We start from the raw sequence: 20,947 nt of genomic DNA, 5'->3' as shown, positions 1-20,947 counted from the left end.
CTGACAGGGAGCCTGGTAGACAGGTATGTGCTGGAGTAGCAGCAAAGGACTCATGTCCTGATCCATAAACAAGAGGCAAAGAGAGCACTCTGGGGATAGCTGAATCTTTTGAAACCTTAAAGCCTGCCCATAGTGACATGCCTGCTAATCCTTCCTGAACAGTTCCACCAACTGGGGACCGAACATTCAAACATACGAGCCTATGGGGACCATTCTCATTCAAACTACCACAAATCTAAAACATCTTCTGTGATTACACTATTATAATGCTATATGGCTCAACACTCAGTTGTCTCATAACACATTTAACAGCTACTTTCGAGGGTGTAAAGAGGACCCTATTGAGAAACTTTAGTGAGAAGTGAGATTAAGAAGTCAATTTTCTTACCTTAGAACTGCAAACAGCTACATTAGCAGGGAGCTGGGAAAACTGCTTCAACTCAAACACATCACGCGTTGCCCATCGGCTCATATGATTTTCTGCTCTGCTTGATCCAATCACATTCTGATTAGAGTGGATATACACCACTTCTTGAACACCATCTAGGAGACAACAATGTTTATCACGTGACTCATCACCATGAAGTAATACTGTTCTAATTATCAATGGCATAGTAAGAACAGACTATACCTTTGTTATTTTCTCTATTTTTTGAGACAGTCTTGCTATGTAGCCCAGGCTAGCTTCCAACCTGTGATTCTTTTGCCTTAGACTCCTACTTATGTTTACTTGCCTGCTTGCCTGCCTTCCTTCCTTCCCCTGCTCCTTTCTTTTTGAGACAGTGCCTTACTTTGTAGCCCTGGCTGACCTGGAACTCACTATGTAGACCACATTGGTCTCAAACTCACAGAAATCTACCTGTTCTTGACTCCCCAGTGCTGGGGTTAAAGGTGTGCACCACCATACCTGGTTATGTTTGCTTTACTTTAAAATTATCACCTCTGTTTTCTTAAAACAAAAGCTCACTCTATAGGCCAGGATACCCTAGAATTCATGGCAATTCTCCCATCTCAGCTTCCTGGGTATTGTTGAAATTACAGGAATAAGCCACTATCCTTAACTGCTTGCTTTGTTTTTAATCTTTAAAAAATTTTATGTTACTATCAGTGTTTTAAAACTAAATTGAAAACAAATATGTTGGTCCAGGCTAACTTGGAAATGACTTTCTACTTTTATCAACATGAAACCTGTTGAGCTTAAATAACAATTTTTAAATTTAAAACTGAAATAGAGATTTTGTCTGTGAGAATCACAGTTAATGGTCCTCTATAGATTTTTCTTCGTTAATTTCAAAATGCTGTTTGCACATTTAAGGAGGAGCCCCAGGCTTATCTGCTTCTTTAAAAAAAGTACTTGATGGCACTGATGGAAGGGAGCATGGGGTTTATGACCAGGGAGCTGTGTTTGGTTGGCCGTGCTGTTTTATTGTTTTTATTTTGTCTTTTTGTACACATGCCCAAAGAATGTCAAGATGAGAGCTTTTTAGGAAATGAAAAAAAAAAAAAAAAAAAGAACTCATAGCTTTTATCTGAAAGAGGTTTTAAAAGCAGCTCTATTTCTTTACTGCTTTGCTTCTAGGCTCTAATAATTCATTTTGAAATTGTGGTCATAAAAGAGGAGGCTAGTACTGAGGCCTGTAAAATTTCCCTCAAACAGCCCTGGCAATGAACCTCAACTGTGACCTCAACACTCTGCTGCTTAACTCTGAACTCCCCAGCAATCACAAAGCACAAAACACAAAACTGCAATATCACGTAATTAAAAGTAACAGGAAAATATCTACATGCTATATAAAATTCTACTAATTCCAACTGCTGACACTTGCAGTTAAAAAACTAAAACAATTATTTTTAAAAGCATTTTAACAATTCCTTAGGCCTCCAATTTCACTGATAATCCTGTACTGAGTTAATACTGGTACAAAAAAATATAAATTGTAGGAAAATTTTAAATGAGTCTCAGCTATAAAAGACAGCCTAATGTGTAAGTAAATAAAATTTAAAAGTTAAGGTGCCTACAGCACCTTATTTCATCTTTTTTCACGTGATTTATGGGGAGTAAGTGAGACACTTGCAAGGCCAGGCTAACTCTTAATCACTAAGCAGAGTCTGAACAGAGGTTGTTCATTCTCCTGGAATCCTCAGGTAAAAATCAAACAGCAACTAGACAACAAAAGTAGATACCTATGGACCACATGAGAACAAAATTACATGATGAGACACCCCATAATTCCTTTATTGCAATCAAGTGGAGGCAGTCTGCCAACAGCAACTGTGGGTTGTGATCCCTGGTTGGTGTGTGTGTCGGGGGAGGGGTGTCAAATGACTCTTTCACAGGGGTTGCCTAAGACCATCAAAAATATAGATATTTACATTACAATTCATAGTAGTAGCAAAATTACAATTACAAAGTAGCAATGAAAATAATTACATGGTTAGGAGTCTCCACAACATGAAGAACTGTAATGAAGAGCCCTGCACTAGGAAGACTGAGAACCACTGCTGTTAGTATCAGCATCTGTGTTATGGAAGAAGAAAGCAACAGTGTGTGGCATATGACAGACTAAGGACAGGCGACCCCTGGAAAGCCAACAGGCATTTACTGGAAGGCACGGACAGCCTCACAGGGCCAGCAGCTTCTGGGAAGGTGTTCTACTCACCAGGGTTGAGGGGACCAGGGGTCTTCTGTAAGAAGGCCTCAGGGGATTGGGCAAGCTAACTATATAAATTCCCACACTGGCCCACTTACAGGTGTTCCTGCCCAACCACAGCCCAGCCATAAGAAGCAACATGAGTAATCAGCGTGAGCAGAATAGTAGGATTCAGCATATACAGAGTGATATATATATATATATATATATATATATATATATATATATATATAATTATCTGGGTCAAATCAGAAATCAGAAAAACTGTGAGGAAAAAAAGGAACAAGCAGAAGAATAATATCCCTGCCAGAAATGAAGGGCCCAAAGAACAGACAAAAAACACAACTGATGTCAAAATAAGGTCTGACACTTTAAAAACATGAAATAGGTCACAATTAGCAATAACAATCTGGTGAAACCACTGGATGGCAATGGAAAGGAAGGAACTTTCTTGTGTATTGAAAGGGGGATGAAAATGAAACTAATATTGGAAACATTCAACAAAGTGTGAATCAAAGATTTTAAGGCACACAAATTGGCTTTCAGGATACAACATGTTATCAGAATAACCTTAGAAGAAAAAAAAAAAAACCCTCATGTCCTTTTCATGTCTTCAAAATTTTACTAGAAAACAAGGTCTGGATTGTAATGAAAGTTTTGGTTTCTCAAAAACTCAGTTATGTTATATAAATATGTCTTTGTTTTAATCCCAAGTGTGGGATTTTGGCTGGGCTATAGTTTGTTCACACCTGTTAATTGTTGGCCATGGCTGTTGCCAGATGGGAACAGCTTGCCTCATGCCTCATGTGACATGAGGAAGGATATGTTCTGGGACTCTGAGGATATAAACTTGAGAGCCCAGAGAAAGAGGGTGTGGCGTGTGGTGTTGGCATGTGACACACAGCAGTTTGGAGAGACCAGAGAGTCGGACAATATGGCGGTTTAGAGCAGACAGATGGAGAGAAAGGCTTTAGGGTGCAGAAGCGTGGAGGAGACTGCTGGCTGTGTTTGCTGTTGACGGAGATTGGCATAGCCCCCAAAGACCCATCCACCCTAAACAGCTGGGAGAAGTAAAGGGGTCTGCACCCCCTTTCCCTTTTCTCTCCTACATAGGTTTAGGAGGTTGGAAAGGAGGTAGAGGCCTAAACACCCCAAATAGAATTTTAAAAACAAACTGCTACACCAGATGATCCGAATGATTTAGGGACACTGATACAAGGACTGAAAGAGACATTTCTATTCACCATGAGAGAGTGAAACCAAGGGGGAGGAATATATAGACATGTCAGTGTCTCTTGACACTTCAGACACAGTGTATCCATTGTAAAAACTGCAAGAAATAAAATAGTATGTTTAAAAAAATCTAACTAGAATTTGTAGTGATGCTATTGTAATAACAGTGCTAAGCAAGGACTCTGCTTCTGGGGCACACCTCCACCTTTACTGTGGCAGCATGCCAACTCATCCTTTCACTATTGTGGAATATAGGGCAAAACAAATAAGCAGTTATGAAATATTACAACTAAATCAATCTCTGTATTTGACCAGAATCATCAAGATGAAAGAAACAGTATTTAAATATAATGGAGATGAGAAAGAACTTTCTAATTAAGCACCAATACAAATATGAAAGCATAAATATAGTTCTTAAGGTATATTCATCATCACATACAACTATGTATATGTGCACATATGCATGTATAAACATGTAATATACATGTAAGATAATTACAAGTGTATGTATATACATAAAATATACATGCATACATACAAATAATATGACTACTAAAAAGTCCCGACAATACTACTCATTCGCAGGTAACACAGACGTCAATCATGTCTGACCGCCGAGAATAATGAGCAAACTGCAGACTGAGAGAAACTATTTAATTATATTGTAATGAAAAGATGGAGGCAGATTCTTATAGATTACAAAGACTACATAAAATGAACTAAGTGGACAAGACTAAACTATACTATCATAGAACATATATCCATGTGACAAAACCTTAAAAATATATGTAAGGAATTACTACACAAGTCAGAATAGTTGGTCATATGGTGCAGAAAGGATGTGAGAAGGGTGGGCCACATGGAGGAGCATTATAGGACAGACAGCAAAACTCTATTCTCCTGTAGGTGGCCTTCCCTTTATCCTGCCACTTTATTATTTCTTCACTACCCTTCATTATTTCTGCCTCAATGCAGCATTTTGATTTTATAGCTATTTTATAGCTAACGAAATAATCTCCTAGAATATGTGACTGTGAAATACAGTAATTTAGAGAGATGTTTTCAGAATGTCTGTAGTTACCTAATATTTTATCCATTGAGTTGCTCGTTTGCTCTTGACTGACAACTCCTTCATTTAAAAAGCTTGCTGGTATAAAAGTGCTGTTTTTCTTATTCCGGTCAGGCAGCTTAGGGAACAGACTGATTTTATCTTTTACAGTTTCTGCTCTGTGACTTGATTTAGAGAAACTTAAGTGGCTGACAGATATATTGTCATCTGAGGATGAAAATTCATCAATAACCTGAGAGCTACAATCTCCATCTGTTACACACACTTGTTTTGCTTCCTTTGTTCTTACAGAATTATAAAGTTCCCGTTTGTTTTCCTTTTTCCTCTTAAATTTCACGGAAGTAGTAGTTCTTTGCTTTCTTATTCCTGACTTTGGAAACATGTCAATGTCATCAGATTCATCACTAATATCATCTGTACCTTTTCTTTTCCTAATAGATTTCAACTTTATGTTTTCAAGACTCAAGGATTTTGGAACTGGTCCATTTCCTTTGCCACTGTTCTGTCTACCATCACCACGATTTATTTTCACAGGGTTGTCTGTTTCAGAATCTTCACATCCACCTGGCAGCAGCTTAAAACGTACACGGTTATTAGGGGCTCTCTGAGCTGGATACTGTGTGGGAAAGATGATATCACTGTCTTCTGACTCTGTGTCACCCTGTCCTGTGCAATGATGTCCAGCTGTACTGTGACACTTTCTCTCATCATCAGATTCAGAAGAAATGTTCTGTTCTAAAGTCTTCTTACTTTTATCAAAAACACATTTTTCATTTGGATTTTGGATGTTATCTGATTTCTGATGTTCTGACGTACAAACAGAGTCCTGAATCTTCTGACAAGCAGCCTGTCTGGCTTCCTCTAAAAGACATGTGGGCTGCTCATTAGAACTTTTATCCCTGGAGGCAGTGTTTCCATCTCCATCCTGGACTGACTTAGAATTTGCCTCAAACCATTTAGAGAATCCACACTGTAGCAACGTGAGCTGTGCTGAGGAGCCTGGTGTTTTACTGGAGTCGGAGACTTTGTGTTTAGCAGTCTTCCCCAGAGAATGGCTCACTGACTCGTCATCACTGCAGTCACTGTAGAGCTCACAAACATCTATGGTCTCTTGATAGTCAAGGTCTTTAGGCTACATGAAAAGCAGACAGAAACATTAGCAAATATGAGGGCAGGGTTGTGTGCAGTGGTGCATGTCTGCAGTAAGAACAGGACTTGAAAAACAGACAAGAGGATGAGGGGTTCAAGACCATCCTCACTTCACCTGGATTTCAAGGCCAGTCATGACTATATGAGACATTGTCTCAAGAACAAAATTTGTTACAATATCAATTCAATTTTTCACAATAACCCAAGTTATAACCTTCAGGTTTCGATAACCTTCAGTTCTCTAAAACTGGGTTTAATTTGTTAAGATGTTGGAGAAGTAATCTGGTACTTCTGCCAATATTTGACATTTGCGTTTATCTAAAAACTAGCAAGGTGGTTCAGAGGAAGAGGCACCTTTCACCAAGCCTAACAATCTGAGTTGGTGTGCACACAAAATAGGTAAATAAAATAAGTTCCCTGAGTTCAAGGTCACTCAGTTCACATAAACTTAAGTTCAAAAACAAATAAACATGTATGGTCCTTGGTTGGAATATAACCTAGAACCCCTGCACAGATGTAGCCCATGGCAGCTCAGTCTCCAAGTGGGTTCCCTAGTAATGGGAACAGGCACTGTCTCCGATATGAACTCAGTGGCTGGCTCTTTGAACACTTCCCCCTGAGGGGGGGAGCAGCCTTGCCAGGCCACAGAGGAAGACAAAGCAGCCAGTCCTGATGAGACCTGATAGGCTAGGGTCAGATGGAAGGGAGGAGGACCTCCTCTATCAGTTGACTTGGGGAGGGGCATGAGAGAAGAGGGAGGGAGGGAACTAGAGCTGGGATACAAAGTAAATAAATTGTAATAAATAAAAATAATAAATAACTAAAAACAACCCAGCAAGAATAGCAACATAAAAATTTTCTACATATTTCTTGTATCTTAGACCTAAAATGGTCTCTGGCAATAGCATAGGTTTCATGGATATGTGGGTGAGATCCTAAGATCACAAACAAACCAATACAATACTTGCTTTTATTTACATAATGATTTTGATAGATTTAGACTTAGATACACATTGATGGTCACTCTCTATTTAACTTGTCCTTCAGTTAAAGAAAAATAAGGCTGGTATGGTCACTTATACTGGGTGTTTAATTTGGGGTCGATTGTTCTTGAATTGTTTTATGAATACGGATCACCTTAAATAATTAATTTTATTCACTGTCCCATGACTTTGTGTCTGGAAGTTTTGGAAAGTTTCCCTTTTTACATACTGAAAAATGAGAGAAAAAAGTAAAAGAAAAGACTGTCACAGTCTGTGTCTTTTGGTTACTCACTGTTTCTAGTGCCTGTGCTGACGGTTCCCCTTTCAACCATGTTGTGGCTGTCATGATGCCGGCTTCTACTTTGCCTTCTCTCTATAATGTCCACAAGGAAAATATGTTAATAAAAACAGCTATAAAAACAGGGTGAAATCGGAAAAACAACAGCAAAGGCAGGCTAAGTGTAGGTGGCTTTGCATTCTTAATGACACTTTCTCACTTACTAAGTAAGAAACTCATACAGTTTCACAGAATAGAAAACTAATGCCTGTGTTTGATGTCACTAAAAGCACTGTTAGGAGGCATTAAAGTATCATGCATTTGCCCAAGAATCCTGCTTACAGCGGCTGTTCTTACATAATTACAGCATGCTCCAACACTGCAGTGTCCGAGCATCATGATGCCAAGTGTTAAGGCTGTGATGCTCCAGCTTTGTCACTAATGCATTTGCTATTCATATCCACTACAGAACACTGCTGGGGTCAGCAGTTACCACAGAGTATTCCAGAGCCAGAAACACAGTGGTGCTCACATACTGACAGCAGTACATGTCCACTGTGTGATTGTCCTCCACCTCCAACAAAACTGCAATTGCTCAAAGACAGGCAGTAATTTTTCTTGAACTTTATTTATGATGCTTACTAAATGAAGCACAATTAAGAGTTTTACTACAAAGTTCCAGAAGCCAAGGGAAATAAGCTGGAGTTCTGCTTGGCTCCTTCCTCATCTGTGTAGGAAGGAGATAGAAAAGGACGATATTCTAGGGCTTTATGATCTCCATACTAATATCAGTTGGGAAACAGGTCAATATTCTCAGTGCTCTGGTTAATTAATGAACTTAAGGAATTTTTAAAGCCATGTAAGTGTCTCATTTGAAGAATAAGAAACATCTGTACATTGACCATGAGCACAGCTGAGAGTCTGAAATATTGGTGTGGAATTTTTATTGGGAACAGAAAACAAAAATCTCTCAGAGACATGAGAGTACATCTCCGGGAGTATTTTGTAACTTCTAATCAAAACATATTTTACAGTTTTGTTTATTCAGGAAAAATCTTAATATTTTAGTTCTCAATTTCAACAGCTGTTTTCAAATTAATGAACTCCTCTCAGCTCTGTTTGTATGAAAGTGGCCATGAAGGCCATACTATCTCATAAACAGATTGGACTCATAATGCATGCACATTATCTATAAGCATCCATGAGAAAGTTTTGGCTTTGGAATACAATTCATTTCCCATTTCTTTAAAAGTAGAAATTCTAAGCATGTATTTTTGATAAGGAATACAAAAAAATTTCTCTGAAAAGGAAAACCAATTGTATTTCAAAATTCCCGAGTAGTAAAACTGTACTTAAAAACATTATTGAAGAGGTCACAGAACAGCTTCGCACCTCCAGGATGTCTCTTGTAAGACATGACCCTTGGGACCTCAGTTTGAAGAGGTTGTGAACACCAAAGAGCTCTCCTCGATGTTCTCTTGATCCCTGGACTGCTTCAAAGTACCGCTTGGCATTTTCACTTCCAACCACCACACAGTGAAGTTGCTATAACAGAACAATACAAGATATTTTTCAAGTGTTTGCTCTAACAGTATGTCAGAATTTCCTGGCACTCCCTGCATACACACAACTTTAGCTGGGGCTGGTTGGTTGGCCTGAGGGAGGAGATTTTTGTTTTAATTTCACTGCAGATGTTGCCATTATGGTGAAAAAATAATAATCTGGCCACCACACTGGAGCACGCATCTTACATTTCCTATTTTATCTGTTTTTTAATTACTGAGTCAAGATTACTTATAAATGTTTAATAATGAAAGCTGACATCTTAATACACTTTTCTTTTAAAAATTATTACATTCAAAACTAATACTGGCAGAATTACTATACCACTTATGTTATAATCTACAGCAACTATACAATAAACATGTGGATGCCAACTTAACTATAGATTTGATTATGTTGACAACTGCTGTGAAAATTCTAGAAATGCCATCTTCAAGAGTTTTAAGAGTATCAACAATGGAGCCATTAAAGATAAATACCATTTTAACATCACCATAAGGAATGCACTCTCGATTTGCTATTTCATAACGTAATGTAAATGTGTAAAATGTAAACATGATCTTTGAGGAAACCCAATGATAAGCTGGGAGTTTCAAATGGCCCGGAAAAAGGAGTAATAACTAAAGGAAGGAGAGGCAAATATGAAAAATGTTACCAAACAGGGAATTTGGGCAAGTTTAAAGTTCTTTGAGCTGATCTTCCAATTCTTCTATAAATTGTTCTAAGTAAATTATATGTATGTGTATACTTACATACATCCATACATATGAGACAAATTTCAAAATGCTCAACTCAATTGCACATGGTGCTCCAAATGTGGAGGAGCACAGGTGCTGTATAAATGTCATTTTAAACCTCAGAGTATCTGAATCACTGTGAGCACAGCACACTTAAATCCAAGCCCCTTTTTTTTTAACCTAACATGGCTTAATATGTACTTCTGGGCGATGAGAGTGACTTTCTTGTGCATACCAGCAAAAAGTTTGAGCTATCTTACTTGTTTACTTTTAGTATTTCTATTTGTTGCTCTCACTTGGGGACAAATAGCTCTTGGTTGACCTCTGCACAGGTGAAAGGAGTATATGCTAAGGCACCTTACTAAAACTGATACTCCAAAGAGTCTCCATGAGTCCTTTTTTGTGGTAGTGGTTGACAATGCAATGAGAATTTTTAAGTTGTGTGTGATTTTCTGATGGTCTCCCTCTGGCTGAGTTTCTTTCTTTTCTGTCTTTAAAGATTTCCTCAAACAATATCTGGGCCCTTGAGAACTTTTCTATGTTCTAACATATTTGTAATTGTTTCTTTATTCTTTTCTCCAAAGAATGTGAGGCTCAATGTATGTGTGCTTGATATGTTTCCTTGTTTCAAATTCCAGACTATCTTTAAACCATGTGTTATTATCCTTTTCCTTATATGATCATTACCCTATCTTTGTATGTGTCATACAAAGTTCTAAACACTTAAATTACACCTTTTCCTTAAATTTTTATGTTATATATTATTATACAGTACATAACAAGCCTTTATAGGTAAGAGTAAAATGCATGTAATAATAGGTTGAAAAGCACAACTAAGGAAACACTGATGACCAGTCTTAAGACAGCACTGAAAACAACAGGTTCTGAGAAATAGCCTCATTTTTTTTTAACAAGTGGTTAACTTAGAAGAGAAATTCTGTCAAGTAGTTGTGTTATATAAAAGAGCAGAAACCAAACTGTTTCCTTTAGAGCTAAATGATTTAAGAAAATACCCAAACTTCTGTGCACAATTCTATTTTTAGAGTGAAGAAATTAGCATGAGTTTTAAGATTGGATCATTTTTAGGTTAATTATCACCACATGTGACAGATGTTTGTTCTTAAATAGATGCCAGTCAAAAATACAGGGAGCAATTCAAATTTAATACTTGTAATTAAACTTGAACCTCAGTCCAGAGCTTCTCAAATGAGCAGTCCTAAATGAATACATGTTTATTTATAGGTCTAAGAAGAACATAAATTAATATCCTACACATTATTAAAGAGCCAATGAGATTTCAGATGAACCCTCCGAGCACCAAGCAGCAGCTAATGCTCAAGTGGTACAATCTCATTTCCTGGACATCTCTGTGGTTGGCTTCCCTATGGAGCTCCGTGTCTCCAAGGCAGCGCTCTGCAGCCAGCTTCCCTACCGTGTATCTCCTAACTCTAAGGCAGTGCTCCTCAATCTTTTCAAGCATAAGCACACACAGCAGATGTAACACAGTGAAAAGACAAGGAGGTTCCTTAAGACTATAAGGTGGCTCAGGCATTCTTGTTGCCAAGAGTTGTGAGATCAATGCCTCGGTGCACTTGGAACTCACCTATGGCACACATACCACACCTTTGCTCACCATCTGGGGTGGTGTGCCTCATTATTTAAATTGTGATCTATAAACTAGCCAAGCACTGAGAGCTAGTTAAAAATGCAGTTTTGGGCTGTACCTCAGACCTAATCAGAACCTGTATATTAATAAAATCCCTAGGAGATTTAAATGCACATTAAGATTTAAGAAATACTGCTTCAAGAAGCTTTTAGGAAGCTGGGTGTTGTGGCCCATGCCTGTGATCCCAGAACTCAGGGAGGCAGAGGCAGGCGGATCTCTGTGAGCTCAAGGCCAGCCTCGTCTACAAAGCAAGTTCAGAATAGCCAAGGCTACACAGAGAAACCCTGTTTTGAAAACAAACAAACAAACAAACAAAAGAAGCTTTCAGGAGTAAAATCCAATGAACTTAACAATAACTCTATGTCACAGAAGTGTATTTAAGAGACTATTTTATAATCTTAGTAAATTCCATACAAGAAAATTTAAAACTCGTGTATACAAAACCATTCCTAATTTCTGAAAACAGACAACTGTTAAGTTCTTACATAGACTGGGGCATAGTCTCACCTGCTTGTAGACCTGTCGTAAGTACATGATCTCCTCCACAGTCCCCAAGGATATCAGCCTAAGCACTTTGACATCTCTGCACTGCCCAATTCTATATGCTCTGAAAAGTAAGAACAACAAGTCAACTAAAACAATGGCGTCTAAGAGGCAGCCTTTGTATGTAAAAGTGGATGATTACAATATTTTTTAAACTTCATGTTTAGGAATGCCATGTTATTTAGTAATAATGCAAATGTATCTAGTCATATAAAAGACTAATTACTGAGAATTTTATAGAATGGGTATATTAAACTTTCTGTTACTAATATCATCTTCCATTTCTAAATTTAGTTTTTCTTTTAGGGGACTCCTTATGAATCATTCTTAAATGTTAATTTCCATTTAGATTCCTCCTGCGTGAGGATAAAAGTCTACAATGGGCAGGATGAATAAACTACAAAAGCTGCAAAAAAAACCAAACCAAAATAAACGAAAACCTGTGGGAGGGGAAAATACATTGTCTTGAGTGTGGTAATGGTTTCACAGGTGTACACAATCATCAAAACTTATCACCTACATACATTAAATATGTCAAGTTTAGTGTATATAATAAAATGGTCTAAAAATAAAAACAGTTAAAAAAAGCGCCCCCCCCAAAAAAAAACCTCTAAAATAAAAATAAAGCTTGTTTAAAATCAATTAACTGAAAAGTCTAGCATGCAGGTTTAAAAGCTGACATCCATCTACTGGTGTGAGTGAATGCCTCAGCTGCCTAATACCCCAGGGCTGTGCTGTACACCGTGACACTAGCATGTCATGTGTGCTGACTCACCGCAGCACTTCCCTATGGGCCTGTGCCCTACCCTATGCTCTTACACAGGCTTTACTGGACACTCTGAATAAAGACTCGTCCCTGAACACCTGTGGACTTCCTGAAGCAAATCAGGCAAGAGCTTACTACTTACAATACTTGAAAAATGGTACAATTTTCAGAAAATTTATTTTGAACTTGAGAGATCACCATAAAAACTATTCAAATTTGGTGCTCTCTCAGAGAGATTTTTGAGTCCTGTAAACTTTGTTTCTGCAGAAGGGACTAAAGGGCCTATTTTAAAAAAACCAGAAAAAGATCCAAGAAAATATCTTTGTGTGTGTAGCTCACTGTTTTGTGTTAGAATGCTTATCTTTAATCTCCACTGGTAAAACTTGAGAACATGTTATTTTGTACCTATGCTTCATCAGGTTCTTGGTCCATCAAACAGGGATGGACCAAATGATGAGTCTTGCACATGACAGTTCTTCTACTGTGTGGAGATAAACATAAAGAAACTACTTTACAAGACACAGGTAAATGTCTTCATTTCCCTGTTCTTCTCGAAGCTCAGCAGAAGGAGATGATGTGGAGGGGACTGCATTATGCCTTGAGGAGGTCGTAGAAATACAGATGAAGAAGTAACATTAGGAGCTAGGGGTGTAAGTCAGTCAGCAAAGTACTTGCCATGTGAACATGAGGACCTGAGTTGGATCCCCACCCCTACATAAAAGCCAGGCACGGTGGCAAGTACACATGATCCTAGCGCTGAGTAGGTGGAGAGTAGGATCCCTGGGGCTGGCTGGACAGCAAGCCTAGCCTCCTTGGCAACATCCAGGCCAATGACAGATCCTATCTCAGTAAACAGGGTGTCATTCCTGAGGAACAAGTATTCATACCACACACACACACACACACACACACACACACACACACACACACGCACATATAAACACATACTCAAGTATAAAGTCACAGCTAATGTTCCAAGACCAAACAAAGAAACAATTGAGGATTTCTGTTTTTCTCTGGATTCTATTTGACTGCATGGAATCCTAAAACTATCATTCTGTGAACCTGAGGAAGTAACTAAGGCCACTCTGCCTCACCTTCCTACAAAGTGAGACAGTAAGATGCCAGTGCCTCTTCTGTACAGGTATTAAGTTAAATGAGAGAATTCATGGAGGCCATGGAGTACGTAGCTCATAGCAAACATAAGTGCAATTGTTGTTCTTTTGTCCTTATAATTATATCTGCACAAACTTCTATGGAAAAGGTTCAATACAGAAGAAAATATTATTATTAGTTAGTAAGCTTTTCTGCCTGAAAAAAAAAAAAAGATAGGTCACCCCTGTGGAGCTTTGGCTGGACCTTGCTTTGTAAACCAGAGTGGCCTCTACCACCAGAGTGCTGAGACTAAAGGTATGTGTTATCACACCACATACCTTTCTGTCTCTTATACTCATCCTTTTCAAAAATTTTATTATATTCCTTTCAATTAATGATTTAAATTTTGTCCTACTAATAGTAATTTTCCTATAATTCCCTCGTCTTTGCTTTTTATTTTTGTTTGTTGGCTTGTTTTCTAAGTTATACCATCCTTTTCATATACTTTTTAGTCTTTTCTAAGAAGTTAATTTAAAAATCAGGGCTGGAGAGATGGTTCAGTGATTAAAAGCACTTGATTCCAAGTACCCACTGAACTGGCTTACAACCATCTGTAACTACAGTTCTAGGGAATCCGAAGTCCCCGTCCAGCCTCAGTGGACACTGCGTGCACATAGTTCACATACATATAACATATATATACATACATACAAGTAAACAATACACAAAATACAAATACATTCTCAAAAATAAATTAAAAATATAAATTATGTGAGAATGTAGTGATTCATAGTGATTTCACTAGTACTTATTTCTTTAAAAACCACGTCTCCTCCTTTGATTTTTTCCTAGAGCTATCTGTCTTCACTCTCATTCTGTCAGTCTGCCTCAGAGTGTCTTGGACCTTGGTGTTTGGTATGCTTTGTAACTGCTGTAACTTGCCGGTACACTGACTTTCAGCTCACTCCACAATGTCCCTCTTTTATCCTTATAACAGGTTTTGACTTAAAAATCTACTTTGTCTTCTATTAACATAATACTTCTGCTTGCTTTTGGTTATTTTCATGGACTATCTTTTCCATCCCTTCACTTCCAACTTACACACAACCTTACACCCACACTGAGACTTTTTGTAGAAATCATGTGGTCAGATACTCCTTTGGGGGGTACTCCTTTTTAACCTGTTCTGAGATCTTTTGATCTGGGAGTTTAATCCACATATGTTCAAATAAGAAACAAAGGAGGTCTTGCTTTTGTTGGTTTGTTTATTTGTTTGGTAAGGTAAGGGCTTTCCCTTGTTGTTCTGGAACTCAGGCTGGCCTCAAACTCACAAAAAGCCCTGCCTGCCTCAGCCTCCTCAGTGCTGAGATCAAAGACCTGTGCCACCATGCTCAGATGTCTTTGTTTTTAGTTGTTTTTGTCACACTTCCTCCATTATTGGTATTTTTGTGTTTTTAGTTGATTTTTTTAGTGACACGTTATAATTCCTTTCCTCTCTGTTGTTTCTATATATATAAAATAAATACACATGTACATATCTGTTACAAATTACATCTTTATATATCAGAAACACACAGATAGACTCATAAACATGTTATATATTCTCCTTTTGATTTCTGTTGAAAAAAAAGTTATAATTCTATTGATATTTGTATTTCCTGTACTGGTGAATTCTATTTCATAAGACTTTGAGGTACTGTTTGCTGTCTTTTCATTTCAATTTAATTTCTCCTTCAAAATTCTTGTAGGGAACACTAGTGGTAAAAGACTTGTTCAGCATTAGTTTGCATGAGAATAGCCTAAGTTCTCCTTTATATGTGAGTCATTATCTTGATCAATAGTAAATCTAAACTTACGTATTTTTTCATTGTTTCTCAGCTAAGTTGCTATATATACTGTTTATATAGTAATTATATAGTATATAACAGTAGATATAGTAATTACTACTGTGTATGGTCTGTATTTTATATATGTGTAAATATACACTACATACATAACGACTTTCTACGAGCACACTGCTCTCTGATCTGACAGGTTTGTGTTGAGGTAACTGGGTAAGAATATAATATATATGTAACGACTTTCTACGAGCACACTGCTCTCTGATCTGACAGGTCTGTGTTGAGGTAACTGGGTAAGAATATAATATATATGTAACGACTTTCTACGAGCACACTGCTCTCTGATCTGACAGGTCTGTGTTGAGGTAACTGCTGCTAAGCCTTTTGGAGATCAGTTTCACATGATGTGCAGTTTAATCCTGCCACTTTCAGAACTTTTCCTCCTGCTTTACTTTTTTTTATTTATTTTTAATCTGCAGACAGCCTGAAAGGTGTGGGTCTCTTTAAAATTACCTCAACATGAAATTTTTTTCGTTCTTGTATTTTCCTTCAAACTTAGGAAGATTTTCAAGATTTCTGCCTTTTTCCTTTGCTGAAAATTCCACAATGTACAAAGTGGTCTATCTGGTGAGAAGAAAGAATAAAAAAAAGAACAATAATAAAGGAAAATGTCTCTTTGGTGAAATTGTTGATATTCTTATTTTCTCAGCCAGTATTTTTTTAATATTCTTTAGTTCTTTCATTGTGTCTTCTTTCAGCTTTTAGAAATTTTAAGATGGTCATTTTAAAGTCTGTCTTGTATGTTTGCTGTCTGGACAGTGTCTGGAGATTGGGTGGCTGTTTTTCTGGACAGAGCATATTTTCCTACTATAATTCAGAACAACATATAATACTCCCAATACTTCCAAGCACTTGCATAGTATTTACAAATGATCGTAGGGGCTGGAATGTAACTTAGTGGTAGAGTACTTGCTGAGCATGTGCAAAGTCCTATAATGCCAAGAACTGGGAAAATAAAATAAAATGATCATACATTTAATAGAAATCACAATGCATGTCTCTAGATGAAAGAAAGAAAAAGTCTTTTGTTGAAAATGTGTCATTTGAAAAAAAAAAAAAAACATTTTCCCTATCTTTGCAGACTAATGTGGAAGATGTGTCCATGTGTCTGTGTCCAAGTATGTGTTTAAAATGTCCCCTGTATATATGACTACTTTTAAATGTCTTAGTTTCCAACCACTTTAGAGCAGCAGTAGCTGCTTCTTTTCCCTCCTTTTCCTTCTTCTTCTGGTTCTACAGGGTCCACCACTGTCTTTCACAGCTTCTGCCAGCCTTCTACCAATCCTTCAGGAAGCCCAGAAAGGTTGGAAGGTAACAAAGGAGTTGTGGACTCTCCGTTCTAGCCTCATGGGGGACTAAGATCTCGCCTATCTTTGTTGCAATGCACTATCTGTTGAGGAGGGAAGAGGTGGGAGATTAGTAAGGAGGAGTGAAAACAAAATTTCCAATGTAATCTTTGTTGGGGATTATTCTGAGCAGTATCCAGGGGTTTCACTAATGCAACACAGAGGAACAAGCACTTGTACCATCTGTGTTCACAAACTCCTAGTATCGATCTTTGCAGTATGAGTTATTTTATATTTCATTTAATATATTTCATATAATATATATGAAATATAAATATATATTCATATAATATATTTCAACATTTTGATATGGATAAATTACATTGGCTATATGTTTCTTGTTATTTTCTAGGGCTTTATCACAGAACATATCTTTTTGACTCCAATTAAAATACGTGGTCATTTTTTTAAACTTGCTGTGTTTGAAGATACTGAGTAGTTTTCTACTAAGTTACAGCATTAAATCATCTGTACCTTCTTATAGAGAGGATCACAAGTTCCCAACAGGCATCTGACTGCCCCTTGCTCTGTCTCTTTCTAACTTTTCCCTTTGCTTCTTTTCTCCTCTGTTCTCTTCCCTCTTCTATGTCTCTTCTGTTCTTTTCTCTGGACTGTTCTCTTCTGTCCTCCTTCCTCTTCTATGCTCTCATTTCTTCTCTGCTCTCTCTTCTCCTCACTTCTTATCATAAGATCTTGACTTGGAATATGGAGTGACTGTTGCACCATATTGATGCATCAGACCTTCTTTGCTTTGGTCAATGTTTTTGTTAATTCTACTAAGAATTTGCTTAATAAGCGGGGAGGTGGTGACCCATGCCTTTAGACCCTGTGCTTGGAAGGCAGAAGCAGGTGTAGCTCTGAATTTGAGGCCAGCCTGGTTTACAGAGTGAGTTCCAAGACAGCCAAGGCTACACAGGGAAATCCTGCCTTGAAAAACAAAAACAAAAACAAAACGAACGAAAAAAGAATCTGCTTAACTAATGCTGATATTGCCATTCACCGGGTAAGTTTGATTACCATCTTCCTGGTAGTATCTTATATCATTTTTAAATCATGTGTATATGTGTATGTTTCTGTGTATGAATCTGTGTATGACTCTGTAGAGAAGTGCCTGGCCCTCAGAGGCCAGACACACTGGATTTTCCTGGAGCTGGTGGTTGTGAGCTGCTCATGGGTGCTAGGGTAAGAACGTGGGTTTCCTGCAATCACAGCACATACTTTTAACCACTAAGCCATTTCTCTGGACCCTCATATTTCACAACTTTTATTTTTAGCCTTCCAAGTCCTTCTATTTTTACACATTTCATAGTAAATATATGTCTGAATCTAAGTTTTCCATTTTTTACCATCATATTTTTTTTATTTTTAGAGAGAAATGCACACAACACACACATGTACATATACTCACAGAGATATACACGCACACATGAAATAAAATAATGAAACCACAAAGCAGTGGTTCTCAACCTTCCTAATGCTATGACCCTTTAAAATAGTTCCTTATACTGTGGTGACCCTCACCATAAAATTATTTTTGTTGCTACCTCATGACAATAATTTTTCTACTATGAATGAATCATACTGTAAATATGGGTTTTTCTAATAGTCGTAGGCAAACTCTGCGAAAGAGCCACAGGTTGAACACCGCTGCTGTGTAGTCTCAGTCTATCTGCAGAAGCAGATGTGTGGAGGGGGAGGACTGGTCGCGAGTGTTTTCAAAGGGTTCCAAGTGATCACTATGCCCTATTTTTATAGTTTTTGCTCCTTAACTTTTTCTAGCATTTAAAAATATCATTGTTAAAAATTTTGAGAACTTATCAGGATATTATTTCCTAAAAGGAAAAAAAAATTCCAATTATAGTTCGTTCCTCCTGCACAATCCTGATGCTTTGCTAGAATTACATAAAGTTCCAGTTCTTAACTACTGATATTTTTATACCATCCTTCATCATTTGGAAGAAATTTTCCTTTATAATTAATTATGTGAAACCCCTCACCACCCTGTCAATACCTTTAGTCCTGACTATACACAATAGAACCTTCTTTGACCATCACTGATCTATTCTTTGGCTTCAGTACTGCACTCAGGCTACCATAGTTCACTCCTGAGTTCTCAGGCATCAGGTTGCTTTTATTCTTGCCTTACACAACTAATGTGTCAGTCACTGATCACAATAACAAGTCAAAAGCAGTTTTTTCTCATAAGGTCATAACTGTAGCCACAAATGAAAAGTCTGACCTGCAGAAATGAATCTGATTCGCATTTATTGCTAACTTGATATTTATTTTGTATGTGGGGGGAGGCGTTTCTCTGAATCCTCTTATTTCTCACTCTCAGGTATTTTAGTTCTCTTTAGCTTTACAATTAGAAATATAACAAAGATATACATTTCATCTCCCTCTTGGCCATGATTTGCACTGAGTATTTGATGGCTCTTCAAAATTAAGAAGGTTCTTAAGATATTATGTTAATTTACTCTCCTGTCCTTTAGTCTTCTATTTTTATTTCTGAAACAAACAGATAATGTGGTTTTTTTGGGGGGGGAGTCTTACTTTCCTTTCTCTGTATTTATATTTTACATCTATTTGATTTCACTTTGTTTTAAAAAATGCATACTTTTATCATGTCACACTTTTTATTTTATTACTTGGATATCCTAATGAACTTTATTTCAGCAAAAACTTTAATTTCTGAGAATATTTTTGCTCACTATATATATTTTTCTTTATTTTATTATGTCATTTTTGTCTTATCTATACTTTAGTCCCTTCAATGCCTACTCTTCCTCATGGCTCTTGCCTTTCATGATGCTACTTTTATGAAAATATCTCATAATTCTTACTTTTTTCTTTTGTAATTAAAATAAAAATGCATGTGGAATGCACTAGAAAGACAGTCTGGATTCCTACGCAGAGAAAAAGGTTCATTCACTTACCTCCCTTACTGTGTTATGGAGACTTGGGATAACTTGATTGGCTTCACTTTGTGATCTGATTCAATATACCAGGAAATTTTCTAATCTTAGTTTCCTACTTAACTCATGAACTGGTTCTTTAAGGAACTGATTCTAGACAAACCTTGTGTAAGTATGAGGTGCAGAGCGGAATCTGCATCATCTCACATTACTTTATTACTTTCCCAGAGTAACTATCCCACACCCTACAAGTTGTTAAGGCATGCTGGCAGTTTCTATTCTGTTCTGCAGACTCTGACTGTGGCTTTTCTTTGGTGACTCTTGGGAGTCTCTCAAAATGTCTGAATTACTAGTAATAAACTGTCCTTTTATTTGGTATTATGGTCTTATGTCACATTAGTAGAATCTGGAGATAGAAAACAAATAAGCCTTTGAAGTTTAGGGTAATTTTCAATACAAATTTTCACCAGGTACCCACCTTTTCTAACTAGCCCCATGAACAATCGATACAGCTCAAGAGTGGTTTTAGATTACAAGAATTCATAGGTCATTTACATTTTGTCATTATCATACCTGTCAATGGCTTGAAGATCATTGGCTGGATTCCAAGTTGGATCAAATAATATAACAACATTGGCACCAACAAAATTGAGACCTAGTCCACCAGCCCTGGGGGAGGGGGAGAAATCATACATGAAAACAGCATAAACTGTTGAGAGGGATAGTAGTACATACTGTAACCTCAGCACTCAGGAGGCAGAAGCAGGAGTCAAGGTTTCAGGCCAGTTTAGGTTACATGGTAAGACCCTGCTCAAACAAATCACCCACCATCCAGGATAGAACAAACCACTTGCTCATCCTGAGCCACGCCTGTTTTCTGCAGTCAATATAATACTATGTTGCCATCTTTTATATAAAAGTAGGTGATTCTAACTAAAATTAGCTTGTATATCTATGACATATTTTTTTTCTACCATTCGAGGAAAGTCCTAAACAAACTGACCATTTGAATCCATAGAGATGAGTTGATATGCTAATTTTTATATATTCAAA

The 20,947-nt window shown here is 37.3% G+C and overlaps 1 protein-coding gene across 4 annotated transcripts in view; it reads right to left on the bottom strand.

Annotated features, from left to right (window-relative positions):
• The window catches only part of Ercc6l2 (ERCC excision repair 6 like 2), a 114,906-nt gene that overhangs the window by 52,142 nt on the left and 41,817 nt on the right, over positions 1 to 20,947 (bottom strand). For all 4 annotated transcript variants that reach the window (XM_060380337.1, XM_060380336.1, XM_060380335.1 and 1 more), the window contains exons 12-17: positions 20,468 to 20,563; positions 11,836 to 11,935; positions 8,755 to 8,907; positions 7,378 to 7,458; positions 4,966 to 6,085; positions 389 to 543 (exon numbers count right to left, since the gene is read on the bottom strand). In XM_060380337.1, coding sequence (XP_060236320.1) covers positions 389 to 543; positions 4,966 to 6,085; positions 7,378 to 7,458; positions 8,755 to 8,907; positions 11,836 to 11,935; positions 20,468 to 20,563 — 1,705 coding nt within the window. The remainder of the gene's footprint in view (positions 1 to 388; positions 544 to 4,965; positions 6,086 to 7,377; positions 7,459 to 8,754; positions 8,908 to 11,835; positions 11,936 to 20,467; positions 20,564 to 20,947) is intronic.

The sequence above is a fragment of the Meriones unguiculatus genome, chromosome 3 (genome assembly GCF_030254825.1).
Source record: "Meriones unguiculatus strain TT.TT164.6M chromosome 3, Bangor_MerUng_6.1, whole genome shotgun sequence".
NCBI lineage: Eukaryota > Metazoa > Chordata > Mammalia > Rodentia > Muridae > Meriones > Meriones unguiculatus.
Note: the sequence above shows the minus strand (reverse complement) of the source record. Positions and strands in the feature narration are given on the sequence as shown.